The sequence below is a fragment of the Scyliorhinus canicula genome, chromosome 7 (genome assembly GCF_902713615.1).
Source record: "Scyliorhinus canicula chromosome 7, sScyCan1.1, whole genome shotgun sequence".
Lineage (NCBI taxonomy): Eukaryota > Metazoa > Chordata > Chondrichthyes > Carcharhiniformes > Scyliorhinidae > Scyliorhinus > Scyliorhinus canicula.
The window spans coordinates 46,927,304-46,941,293 of record NC_052152.1 but is presented as its reverse complement, the minus strand read 5'-3'; the positions used below and the strand labels follow the sequence as shown (position 1 = coordinate 46,941,293).

Sequence of the window (13,990 nt, the reverse complement as noted above, 5' to 3'; positions counted from 1 at the left end):
TATGTGCGCCAAAGACTGCTAGAAAAGGGGGCCCAGGACTTAGACACTACTGTGGAGGCTGCTACCACTATGGAAGTTTCCTTCCGCAGCCTCACGTCGTTTCCCGCGGACCCCGCGACCTCATTGTGGACCCCCGACCAACAGTCCCCCCAGGCCTGTGCCGCACAGTCCCCCAGCTACCGAGCTGCCAAAGCCAGTTACTTTGCTGCCCCAGCCAGCTACTCGGCTGCTCCAGCCAGCTACTCAGCTGCCCCAGCCTGCCATTTCTGTGGCCAAAGCCACCACCCGCGGCAGCACTGCCCAGCCCGATCCGCGACCTGCAGCAGCTGCGGGAAGAAAGGCCACTATGCCAGAGTGTGCCTCGCGAGAAGGGCCCCAGTTTTTAACTCCCCTGCAGAGAGAACAAATCGCTCCCAACACCAGCGGGCCCGCGGGGCCCGAAACGCTATGGCCTATGCGCCGACTCCGCCCCCTCCCACCACGTGCGATCCATGGGGGCCGCCATCTTTGCAAACCCCCACCATGCGGCCGGCCACATGTGACTCATGGGGGCCGCCATCTTCCTCGCCGCTCACCACGTGCGATCCACGGGCCCCATCTGCATCAGCATGCTCAGAAAGCTCATCGGAAGAATACGACTTCCCCGGGCACTCACCACACGGCCCGCAACTCAACGCGGTCACCCTGGCTCAATCCCGCCCCAGATCAACGGGTACAGCACGCCATGCCTCTTTGACTCCGGGAGCACCGAGAGCTTTATACATCCAGAGCTGGTAAGACGCTGTTCGCTTTCTATTTTTCCGGTGAGCTAAACTATCGCCCTAGCTTCGGGCTCCCACTCAGTCCAAATCCAAGGACGCACCGTCGCTACGCTCACAATTCGAGGCGCTAGTTATTCGAAATTTAAACTTTATGTCCTGCCCGACCACTGCACGCCACTCTTATTAGGCCTGGATTTCCAGTGCAACCTCAAGAGCCTCACCCTCAGCTTCGGCGGGCCCTTGCCCCCACTCATTATCTGCAGCCTAGCCACGCTGCGCATCTCCCCCCCCTCCTCTCTTCGCCAATCTCACTCCAGATTGCAAACCAGTAGCTACTCGCAGCAGGCGATACATCCGACAGGAGAGGGTCTTTATCCGATCGGAGGTCCGACGGCTGCTCAGTGAGGGGATCATAGAGGCCAGTAATATTCCCTGGAGAGCTCAGGTGGTGGTCGTCAAGACCGGGGAAAAACTTTGCATGGTCGTCGACTATAGCCAGACCATAAATCGTTTTACGCTCCTAGACGCGTATCCCCTCCCCAGAATTGCAGACATGGTTAATCAGATCGCCCAATATCGGCTATTTTCCATGGTGGATCTGAAGTCTGCATACCACCATCTCCCAATCCGCCCGGAGGACCGCCATAACACGGCGTTCGAGGCCGATGGCCGCCTCTTCCACTTCCTCCGGGTTCCCTTCGGCGTCACCAACGGGGTTTCGGTGTTCCAACGAGCAATGTACCGAATGGTAGACCAGTACGGGCTGCGGGCTACGTTTCCGTATCTGGACAATGTTACCATCTGCGGCTATGACCAGCAGCATGTGTCCATAGAATTGTTGGTTCCAACACACCACAAATCGTTCACTTTTACCCAGGTTCAGCTTGAGGCCTGAAAATCATCATCAGCATATAGGGACACCCTGTGCTCCACCCGCACCCCCCCTTCACTATTCCCCTCCATTTATCCGAGCATCTCAATGTTGTAGCCAAGGGCGCAATTACCAGCGCAGACAGAAGGGGAAACTTGGGGCATCCCTGCCTTTTTCCCTTGTGCAATGGAAAGTACCTTGAATTCATTTAATTTGTTCACACACACACACCTTCAGATCCGTTTACAACAATTTCACCCATGCCACAAACTTAGGCCCAATTCCAAACCTCTCCAACACCGCAAACAGATAGCTCCACTCCACCCAATTCAATCCCTTCTCCGCATTCAGCGCCGCAACCACCTCCAACTCCCTCCCTTCTGCCGGAGAAAGCACCACATTCAACAGCCGCAACACATTTTCTGACCGCTGCCTGCCCTGTTTGAACCCCGTCTGATCACCTTCGGAAGGGACTCCTCCAACCTGAGCGGCAGTACCTTAGCCAATATCTTGGCATTCACATTCAACATAGATATGGGCCTGTACCACCCATACTTCATCGGATCCTTGTTCTTTTTAAGCAGCAATGTAATGAATGCCTGACGCATCATCTCTAGCAATGCCCACCGGATCATCATGTCCTCGAACATTTCCACTAAAAGCGGCGCCGACCTATCCTTAACTTTATAACATTCCACCAGGAAACCATCTGGCCCTGGTGACTTGCCCATCTGCATTCTTTAAATCACCACCTGCACTTCTTCCACCCCCACTGGCTCCTCCAATCCTACCCTCTACTCTTCTACTTCAGGACAATTTAATCATCCCGAAAGCTCCCTCATATCTGACTAATCCAGAGACTATGACTTATACAAATGTAGAAGTCTTCAAAAACTTTGTTCACCTGCTCCGATGCCACCAACAGCTCTCCCGCCCCATCCCTAACCCGAATAATTTCTCTTGCTGCTGCCTGCTGGCGGAGCTCAACTGTCAACAAGCCTTCTCCCCAGACGCATACACAACTCCCCACGCCCATCTCAGCTGCTGAACCACCTTTACCATGGACAGAAGATCAAACCTCACCTGTACCTCCTTCGTCCTTGCCAGAATATCCAGCTTCGGATGCTCCGTGTACCTTCTATTTACCGTAAAAATGTCCTCTATCAACCACTGCCATTTCTCTCTTGCCTCCCCTTAAAACGAGATGACCTCGCCCCTCACTACTGCCTTCAACACTTCCCATACCACTGACGGCGAGTCCTCCCCATTCCTCTTGAATGATACGTAATCCTCAATCACCTTCCCCATTTTGGTACAAAAATTTGGGTCTGCCAACAGTCCCACATTGAGCCTCCACGCCGGCCTCTGAGCTGATGACTTGTCCATGACCACGTCCACCCAGTGCGGAGCATGGTCCGAAATAACGATCGCCGAATACTCGGTCTTCCTCACACTGACTAACAGTGCCTTCCCCACCACAAAAAAATCAATCCTTGAAAACACATTGTGTACTGGCAAAACAAATGAATACTCCTTATCTGCGGGTTCAAAAATCTCCACGGGTCTACCCCTCCCTTCTCTTCGATAAACATGGGCAAAACCTTTGCCTCCTCATGATGGGCAGATGCTGGGGGGTGGATGTAATGCGACATGTGATGCTCTCGTACGAACGGGATATGGCGCTCGATTCATCGATCGACAGTTCCAACGCGCCACAGCAAAAAACCGCACCGACCTCCTCAGAAGACAAACACGGGACACCACTGATAGAGTACCCTTCGTCGTCCAGTACTTTCCTGGGGCGGAGAAACTACGACATCTTCTTCGCAGCCTTCAACACATCATCAATGAAGATGAACATCTTGCCAAGGTCATCCCCACACCCCCACTACTGGCCTTCAAACAACCGCGCAAATTACCCAGCCTTCAGAACAGCGACCACGACACCACAACCTGCCAGGGCAATTTCTTCAAGGCATGCCAGATCATCGACTTGGATACCACCATTACACGTGGTAACACCACCCACCAGGTACGCGGCACATACTCGTGCGACTCGACCAATGTAGTCTACCTCTTACGCTGCAGGAAAGGATGTCCCGAAGCGTGGTACATTGGCGAGACCATGCAGACACTGCGACAACGAATGAACGGGCATCGTGCGACAATCACCAGGCAGGAATGTTCTCTTCCAGTCGGGGAACACTTCAGCAGTCAAGGGCATTCAGCCTCTGACCTCCGGGTAGGCGTTCTCCAAGGCGGTCTTCAGGACACGTGACAACGCAGAATTGGCGAGCAAAAACTTATAGCTAAGTTCCGCACGCATGAATGCGGCCTCAACAGGGATCTTGGATTCATGTCGCATTACATCCATCCCCCACCATCTGCCCTGGACTTGCAAAATCCTACCAACTGTTCTGGCTTGAGACAATTCACACCTCTTTAACCTGTGATTATCCCTCTCCCTGGATCTGTAATGATTTGATTACCTGCAAATGCCTGCATTCCAAGCATTGTCCAGCATCTCTGACTTTGTCTATATAAATGTTTCTGGAACATACCTCGCCATTCACCTGAGGAAGGAGCTGCGCTCCGAAAGCTCGTGTTGGAAACAAACCTGTTGGACTTTAACCTGGTGTTGTAAGACTTCTTACTAGAAAAAATAAAGTTAGCCTTGAGAGGGTCTGTGAAGGGGTTTGCCCGAAGATGGCAGCCGTTCATCGACTTTTTTGAGAAAAGTTAAGATGTCAGCAGTGCCAGGGGAGATAAAATGGGGAGGTAGGGGTGCTGGGGTGTGGAAGGCGCGGGATGGTGAGGTGTAGATATTTAGTCAAATTGGTTATTTGCAGCCCTGTTGGCTTGTTTTTGTTTCCATTGATGTGTAAATATATGAATGCCTCAATAAATGTTTTTTAAAAAAAAAGAAATACATAAACTTCAGTGTTCAATACATTTCAATGGTGAACCGTACACCGAGATGCTGTTTTTGCTAACGGTGGAGTCCGGGCATCGTCTAGGTTTCCCAGTTTAAACATGCACCTACTCGCGCTTAAAACTATGCAGTGTTTGTGCACAATTAATGGCAAGTGCCGTTATTAATAATAGCCTTGCTATTGTTTTGACAGCTATTATGACCCACTATATCACTGCATCGTTTGTTTATCCTACTCTTTATTGAAGAAAATAAGCATGTTATTGAAAAAAACAATATTAGGGACTGCTAATGAAAAAATACAGCTGCTTTCGTCACTGCAGACCCTGTACCCAGACCTCCACTGTAATCATGACCTAGCTCTAGTTCCCTTGCTGGTCCACATACCCACCCTCTGGTCGTGGGGATGTCCCCAGTGCTGTGGCCCAGCTCTTGGGTCTTGAATGTTGGCTGCTGCCTCTGTGGTATTGATGCCTCCGGTGTTCAGGACAAGTGTCCAGGCGTCATGGTCTGCTTGGGATGCTGTGCAAAAACCTGCTGCATCATGGCAGCCTACCCACAAGAATCCACTTGGAGGCTGTGAGGTGCTCACATTACTAGAATTGGAAATTCCCCTATAGCACTAACCTTCAGCTGTGCAGCCAGAGACCGCCAGTCAGAAGGTGTTAAATTGACCATCATCACGTTACCACGGACAGGGCTCTGACATGGGGGTGTTCAGAGGAATGGGCTGGCAGCACCTGGAGCTGCCCCCGATTTGGGTGTACAAGATCTGGAGAGTGACTTGGTGGACCCGTGGGCGCTGAGCCCCCTCATCCCCCGAGCCCCATGGAGGCTCAACCCCTTGACCAAGCCTGTCTTGACCTTGGCCATGGTAAATTGCCCTCAGTGTCTAAAAGATTAGGTGGGTTAGTGGGTTAGGGGTTTGGGTGGAGCCATGGGATTAAGTAGGGTGCTCTTTCCAAGGGCTGATGCAGTCTTGATGGGCTGAATGGCCTCCTCCTGCACTGTAAATTCTATGATCATAGATGGAGATTGGTGAGTATTGCTTTCTTGCCACATCGCAACGAGATCCTGATCTCGCCAATGGGAGCAGACCAGTTAGATGGGAAACCGATCGGCGCCCGCTGTGTTTCCCGATTTTGGCCTCTCCCAGTATCTCACCGGTCTGGTCGTTTTTGCGCGTGGCGTGACAAGGCCAGTGAATCTCACCCACATACTTAAGTGGTTCATTGTACAGTAAAATCTTTGTTATCTGGAAGGCTTGAGTAATGAATGGTGTAATTTAATCAAAAATTCCAGGTAACGGGGAGTTACATTATTCTGGACACAAGATGGATACTGATCTCTCTTTAAAGAGTTGGGGGGTGAAGGGAAACAACTGGGCTGTTAAGGGCCACAGCACAGCATGGCATCAGAGTAAAAACACCACAACTGAAGATCAAGTTGACACCATGACCTTCAGACATGCTTCAAAAAAACTGAGCTGTCAGTTTCACTGACAGTTGTAGCTGTGTTGAGCAGTCTATCTTTGTTCAAGCGCAATAACAAAAACTGACCCAATAATTTAATAATTTCATAAGCCTAACAATATCTAAAGCATATTTACTACCTACTGTTCATATTATTAGATGTTTTTAAACAAATACATTATCTGAACATTGAAAGCGACTGGCTTTTAAAAATCAAATCAAGTTGTCAGCAATTCCAGTTACTCCAGAATTCCCGTTGTTCAGAGCACCAGAAAACAGAGAACAAGAACAAAGAAAAGTACAGCACAGAAACAGGCCCTTCGGCCGTCCAAGCCTGCGCGACCATGCTGCCTGTCTAAACTAAATTCTTCTACACTTACGGGGTCTGTATCCCTCTATTCTCATCCTATTCGTGTATTTGTAAAAACACAAAGCTTACTGTCATTATTTTTTGACGGGGTGTTGGTGAGGGGAGAAATAATTTTAGTATCATAATGCATGAGCCTTTTTTGGTTTTGAAAACTCATTTATGTAACTGAGAGGTGACCTGATAGAGGTATTAAAGATCCTGAGGTGTATGGACAGAGTAAATAGTGAGAAACAGTTCCCACTAAAGATAGCATCATGAACTAGAGGGTACAGATTCAAAATAATTGGCAAAAGGAGTAAATGTGATGGGGCCGAATTTGAGCGCGCCTTAACGGTCCGTGGCGTTGCCAACGTGGGCAGAAATTCCAGGGAGAATTGTGTTAACTGATTTTCCACGACCCTCTCCGGTTACATCACACGTTTCATGTACACAAAGGGCAATGATCTAATTTTAATGAATTGCATGCATTTTAATATAAATAATTAGCCACCCCACCCGCCTGCCACATGATCCCCACTCACTGAATTTTCAAACCTTGCCAACATTACGTAAACCTTCTGGTCACTGACTTCTAAAAGCAAAGTACTGTACACACCCTTGTCAGCATCAATGGGGCCGAGGTGGAGATGGTTAGCAGTTTCAAATTCCTAGGAGTACACATCTCCAAAAATATGTCCTGGTACACCCACGTTGACGCTACCACCAAGAAAGCAGAACAGTGCCTATACTTCCTCAGGAAACTAAGGAAATTTGGCATGTCCACATTAACTCTTAGCAACTTTTACAGATGAACCATAGGAAGCATCCTATCTGGCTGTATCACAGCCTGGTATGGCAACTGCTCGGCCCAAGACCGCAAGAAACTTCAGAGTCATGAACACAGCCCAGTCCATCGCATGAACCTGCCTCCCATCCATTGACTCCATCTACACCTCCCGCTGCCGGGGAAAAGCGGGCAGCATAATCAAAGATCCCTCCCACCCGGCTTACTCACTCTTCCAACTTCTTCCATCGGACAGGAGATACAAAAGTCTAAGAACACGCACAAACAGACTCAAAAACAGCTTTTCCTGCTCTTACCAGACTCCTAAACAACCCTCTTATGGACTGGCCTCATTAACACTACACCCCTGTATGCTTCACCTGATGCAGGTGTTATGTAGTTACCTTGTGTTGCCCTATTATGTATTTTCTTTTATTTCCTTTTCATGTACTTAATGATCTATTGAGTTGCTCGCAGAAAAATGCTTTTCACTGTACCTTGGTACACAAAATCCAACTCCAAACCCAAAAAACCTGTTGTAAGTGTCATGTCAGCAAGATTTATTTGAGAGTATCTCCCCCGGGGAGGCAAAGGTAAGTATAGCCCCTGAGGGACTGGGAACTTCCCCCTGGCACAGGGTGGCACTGCCAGGTTGGCATTGCCAGGGAGTGCCGTTGTGGGCCCTCTGGGCAGCCCCATGACAAAGAAAGCATTCTACGTGTGTTGGGGGGGCTTATGTTTGTGAGGGGCTGAAGAGTGCCCCCAAGACTTTGGTGTGGGGGGGGGAAATGGTCACCTCGATGCCTGCAAGGGGGTGGGGGGTGCAGTGAGAGGGGGTAATCCGATGCCTGCAATGGGCTGGGAGTGAGTGGGTGTTGCCCTATGCCCTTGAAGGAGTGTGGTGTGGGATGGGGGCATAGAACCTCATTGCCTCTGTGGTGGTAGTGTGGGGGGCCACCGATGCTTATGAGGGTGCTCTTACTGTGTACATGGTAGGGGAGCTGGGGACCATTCAATTTGTGTGCTGATCGAGACGCACTTTAAAGATGGCGGCCCAATCTCTGTGGAGCCAGCTTGTGAGCCCTATCGGCCCCGCCCAACCAGATTGATGTTGTAAACCTCGGCAAATGCCTTTTTTTTTCTCCGAGACGCTCAAGACCTGGAGTGAAAACTGGCTTGTGCAGCTGGAGAGCTACATCCTGGTTTTCAGTTAAGAAGATATTGTAAGTCTCTGCTGATGTGAGGAAGATTGCTTGCAAATAACATTTTTGCAAATGAGCAATGTGATTTCACAAAACAAAATGAATCTTAAGAATGTTTTTGTTGCCTTGCTCGGTACTGTTCCTTATTGTCTTTCGTTCCTTGTTTATATGAGGAAAAAAAGACATATGGGCGGAATCATGTTGTGGCATCTGGGGTCTTCATCTGCTGACTGGAGAGCGATGAAACCCCTGCGGTGCCTCTTTTCTGGAAGGCCTGCCGAACCAAATGTCAAACAGGCAGTGGCGAGGCCACCAGCAGTCCTTTCCCTGGAATCAACGCCTCTGCTGAGGAAGTCCAACCTAGTGAGAGCTGGTGGCCAATCAGAAGCCAGCTGCTCTTGTGCTCACCAGCGCTACTATGGGAGCTATGGCTGCTGTCATAAAGACACCCCCACCCCTCCCTGATTGTGGAGGACCCAGCCTAAGGTAAGTAATATGGGAGGAGGTGTTGGGGGTCACAGAGAGAAGTGGGCAGGGGAGGTTAGAAGCAAGGGCCATGGGCTGGCTCTCAGTGACCCTCGAGCCCCTGCCTCCAAGCTCACCAACAGCAGGACAGAAGATTCCTCCCAATATAATGTCTTTCCTGATCTCAAGACGCCCAACTGTTTTGCAGCAAATGAAATATTTCAGACGTGTAGTCACTGCTGTTATGTAAGCAATTAATTTCCATAAACAGCAACGTGCTAAAGACCACTGTTTACAACTTTGATTGAGGGATAAATATGGGCCAGGATACTGAGGAGATCTCTCTATTCTTCTTTGAAATAGTACTGTGAGACCATTTCCACAAGGGAGGACCAGTTGGGCCTTGGTTTAATGTTTCCTTGTCTACTTCTTCATCAAAATGATGCCGAAGTATAAACCACTCGTATAAATTTATTATTTTTGCTGTATTACTTGTGTGATGTTCTTTGCTTTGTGGATGAGGATGGCTTCGAAGTGTAGTGTCTCTCAAAGAACATCAAGCTATGTTTTGAACAAAGTTCATTTATTAACACTAAATAGATTCAAATTACTCACTAAGAGTAATTACAAAATACACTAAGACTATGATTCTATCTACAGAGCTTCTGCAAACATGACTACTCTCTATCCCGCCTAATCACCTACTCCCCAAATCAAGGGTATCACGTGATCCACGTGTATGCTCTTGATCACCATCTAGTGTTTGGATGCATTCACATTAAATTGTTAACCCTTCATTTACCATACAATATACATATTGTCACAATGTGGGCACCCCACTTCAGAGAATTATATAGACTGAAAGAAGGCTATTTGCCTCTGTGCCGGTGACAGCTATTTGAAAGAGTTATATCATTAATCTCATTACCTGCTATTTCAACATAGCCCTGCAAATGTTTTTCCTTAAAATATTTATCCAGTTTCCTTTTTAAACTTTCTATTGAATGTGAACTGCAGATTTTGGCATCCCAAAAAACTATCCGGTGGGGGTTGGGGATCTCTCGGGCTTTCCACTGTCTGCAAATTCTCACAGTGATTTGACATCAGGGTCTTGACGAAAAGAGATTTCTTACAATTAAATAACAGGAAGACTGAAACTATTATCTTTTATTTTTTCGGCAAATTCTGTTCCCTAGTTACCGATTCCATCCCTCACTCTTGAGGTCGAACCAAGATGAACTTCTGACCATATACCGACATCATTAAGAATATTTTCACCGCCCTATCATTGCCTCTACTCGACCTCAGCTCATTTGCTGCTGAAACCCTCATCCATGTCTTTGTTATCTTTAGACTTTATTATTCCAACACATGCAGTCTCTTACGTTCTCTCCTCAATCAACTTGAAGTTATTCCAAACTCTGCTGCTCGTGTCCAAACTCGGACAAAGTCCTCTTTGCTTATCACATCTACCCATATCGACTCCTGGTTAGACATAGCCATGATTTTAAAATTCTCATCTTCGTTTTCAAATCCATCCACAGCCTTGCCATTTCCCCTCTCTCTAATCGCCTACAGCCACTGCAAGATATCCGTATTCCTGTTCTCTTCAGCTGCTTTAATTTAATTGCTCCTCCACTAGTGACTGTGCCTTCACAGCCCGAGGAGCTGTAATTCCCTCCATAAATCTCTCTGTCTTTCTTCCACTTTTTCCTCTTAGGATTATTCTTAAAACTCACTTTTTACATCAAGTCTTTATTCATCTGCCAAAATATCTCTTAATATGATCTGGTGTCAAATTTTGCATTATATTGTACCTATGAAGTTCTCTGGAAGGATTTATTACTTTTAAAACACTATTTACACACAAGTTGTTGAATCTGCTTCCACCACCCTTTCAGGCTGTGCACTCCAGATCATGCTTGCTGTGTAAAGAAAATGTTTCCTTATGTCAAACCTTGTTCTTTTGTCCTATGGTTACTGATCTTTATGCCACTGGAAATTGTTTCTCTGTATTTGCTCTATCCTTCATGGGCGGCATGGTAGTACAGTGGCTAGCATTGCTGCCTCACAGCTCCAGGGACCCCAGTTCAATTCTGGCCTCAGGTGACTGTGAGTTTGCACTTTCTCCCTGTGTCGACGTGGGTTTCTTCCGGGTGCTCCAGTTTCCTCCCACAGTCCAAAGATGTGCAGGTTAGGAGAATTGGCCATGCTAATTTGCCCCTATGTGTCCAAAAGGTTAGGTGGGGTTACTGGGTTACGGGGATAGGGTGGAGGCATGGGCTTAAGTAGGCTGCTCTTTCCAAGGGTCGGTACATACTCGATGGGCCCAATGGCCTCTTTCTGCACTGTAGGGATTCTATGATTCTATGATTTTAACCTCTATCAAATATTTTGTTCACCTCTTCTGTTTTTAGAACAAACCCAGCTTCTCCAATCAATGCAATTGAAGTAATTTCAGTGGACCACATTATCCTGCGGAGAGTAAAAATAATTCGATCATTCATGAAATTTATTTTTCCATATCTCTGCAGGGAGCTTTAGTAAGTGCTTGTGCAGATGACACACTTCATTTATGGAACCTTCGACAAAAACGTCCAGCAATCCTTCATTCACTCAAATTCAATCGAGAACGGTAAGAGGTCATTCATGTTGCTATTTTTCTGAAATGGTGTGACAAGAAAATTATAATGTAGTATCTGATATACAAACATACATTGGCTCATAATTTGTGGGTTATTGAGTTGATTATATTCATCTGCCCATATTCAGAGTCTTTCTGTCATAAAATCAGATTAATGCATACGTGACTTCCTTCCCCTACCATAGCTATCTATCATTTATTTATCCGTTGCCAGCAGTCTGGCTTCTCCTTAATGCTATTCCTACATTTAAAGTTTTAACTTGTGACATCCTATTTTTCCTTTTCATTCTGTTGCAATTTGCTATTTATTTATCTCCTGAGCTTTCCCTCTCGGGATGAATTGGAGCAATCCTTCACCACATTTCTCAAGTGACTATTCTTCACGTGAGCCTAGGCAGTAAGTATTGATGGGTGAAATAATCATGAAGAGTATTATAGTTGAATCCTGTCATGCAAATCTATAGACTTTGCAGTGGAATCCTTGGTTAATTATCAGGGGTTTGGTTCCTACTCTGCACAGTTTATGGATACAAACAGCTATTGGATAGTCACATTGCCGCTCTTTCTGAGAACAATTAATTCGAGGATAACAGTATTACATGGTATATTTGCTCAGAAGGGAATAATTTTGTTTTGTTTTAACAAAAGTCTCTCTTTTTTTTTACATTTAGAGGACCCAATTATTTTTTCTCCAATTAAGGGGCAATTTAGCGTGGCCAATCCACCTAACCTGCGCATCTTTGGGTTGTGGGGGGTGAAACCCATGCAGACATGGGGTTAATGTGCAAGCTCCACTCAGACAGTGACCCACGGCTGGGATTCGAACCTGGGTCCTCAGCACAGCAGTCCCAGTGCTAACCACTGTGCCACATGCTGCTGTACATCATTTTGATTGTGTTGTTCTAAGCCCAGTAAACAGTTTCATTGTTTTCGTTCAGTTATGGTAGAGCTGTGACTGTGGCCAGGCCCCTAAATTGACACAAGGCAGCATTGCTTAAGAAGGAGGCTTCCACGATTGGAGTGAGTGCAGATTAACTTAGTGCCAGCCCCATCTAACCTTAAGAACACTGCTGCTCTGTTCTTTTTTATTCTGCTTTAACTTTAAAGTTCAGGACAGGTGTTTGAGCAAGTGCAGCACCAGATGCTGCTTTGAAGGCAAAACACAGAACTAGTAGCTTGCTGTCATGGACACAACTGGTTGGTTCGTTCAGACACATTCCTCTTTGCTTTTACAGAGCACCTAAATATGTGGAGCTGGATTCTCTGTTTCAGGGACTATGTCCCCACGCCGTCGTGAAAACTATGGCCTTTTACGCCAGAAAAACTGGCGTCAAAAGGCCGCAGATTCACACCTTGCAGGGGGCTAGCAGGCAGCTGTCGTGGAACTCGTAGCTCCAGCTGCCGATATGGCCCCCCACACTTCCGGGTCAGAGGCTGCGCATGCGCATGGCGTCGGCCTCCAATGACCAACCTGGACTGCCCGCTCAAAAATACTCCTGTCCCGAATGAGGCCCCCTCCACCCTCCGATCGGCCCGCCACCCCCACTGTGGTGGCTGCTGACTGAGTCCGCAGCCACCTCCACTCCGTCGGGAATTCCGCCGGTCTGGGGTGGAGAATAGCAGGGCGAGCCTCTGGCAATGGCCTCCGGTGGTGGATAATCGGGGCTGTGTATTCCCCGAGTACGGCACTTTTCAGCGGGGGGGGATCACTGAACCAGCGCCAGTCCCGATTTTATGTGGGAAACTGGATTCTCCGACCCATCGCCGAACGCGATTTCGGCGTCGGGGTGTGGAGAATCCAGCCCATGATACGTGTTAGGGGATAGCCGTTATAGTGTTGTGAATCTTGCAAGTAAAAAACATCTTGCTGCTGTGTTATAATTCTGTCATGTTGCCAGAGGAACAGATATCCTTCAGGGCCATAAATGCAACTAATGCAGTGGTTCACAACCAGAGGCAGACTGGCATACTGTGAAGGTTAACCAATGTGCCGGGAAATAAGTTTCAAAATTACTAATGCATGTGTCTTTTTACAAAATCCAATTAACCTTTCTGTTTAGCTCTTGAGGGCAGCATCTCCAAGTTCTGATGAACCCATGGACTCCCGCGTCTGCGCCTACCAAGAACAGGTAGAGCATGCATGGTTTGGATTCTTTATATTTGCTGTGCATGGGCCTGACGAACATAAAGAATCCAAACTGTATGTGCACCTGTTCGAGACCAACGCATGAGCAAGAGGCCCAAGGTTCATCAGAACTAGGAGATGTTTACCTCCGAATTGAAGACCCCTGCACAAAGAGTGAAACTTCAAAAAGGGTGCGAAAATCCAGAGACAGGTGAGGATGATGGGGAGAGGCCCCAAACATATGAGAGAGGTCAAGATGAAGCACAAAAACAAACTTCCAAGTATGGAAAGAAGCTAGTGTTATGGGCCAGGGATTAGAGAACCCAAAGTGTATCATGGAGTTCACCTGACCCACAACTTTTAATAGTTTGCTGTCTGGGGAGCA

At 47.5% G+C, this 13,990-nt stretch overlaps 1 protein-coding gene across 6 annotated transcripts in view; it reads left to right on the top strand.

Annotated features, from left to right (window-relative positions):
* stxbp5l (syntaxin binding protein 5-like) overlaps window positions 1-13,990 on the top strand; it is a 721,261-nt gene that overhangs the window by 203,011 nt on the left and 504,260 nt on the right. For all 6 annotated transcript variants that reach the window (XM_038801940.1, XM_038801939.1, XM_038801935.1 and 3 more), the window contains exon 4: window positions 11,371-11,471. In XM_038801940.1, the coding sequence (XP_038657868.1) occupies window positions 11,371-11,471 (101 nt within the window). The remainder of the gene's footprint in view (window positions 1-11,370; window positions 11,472-13,990) is intronic.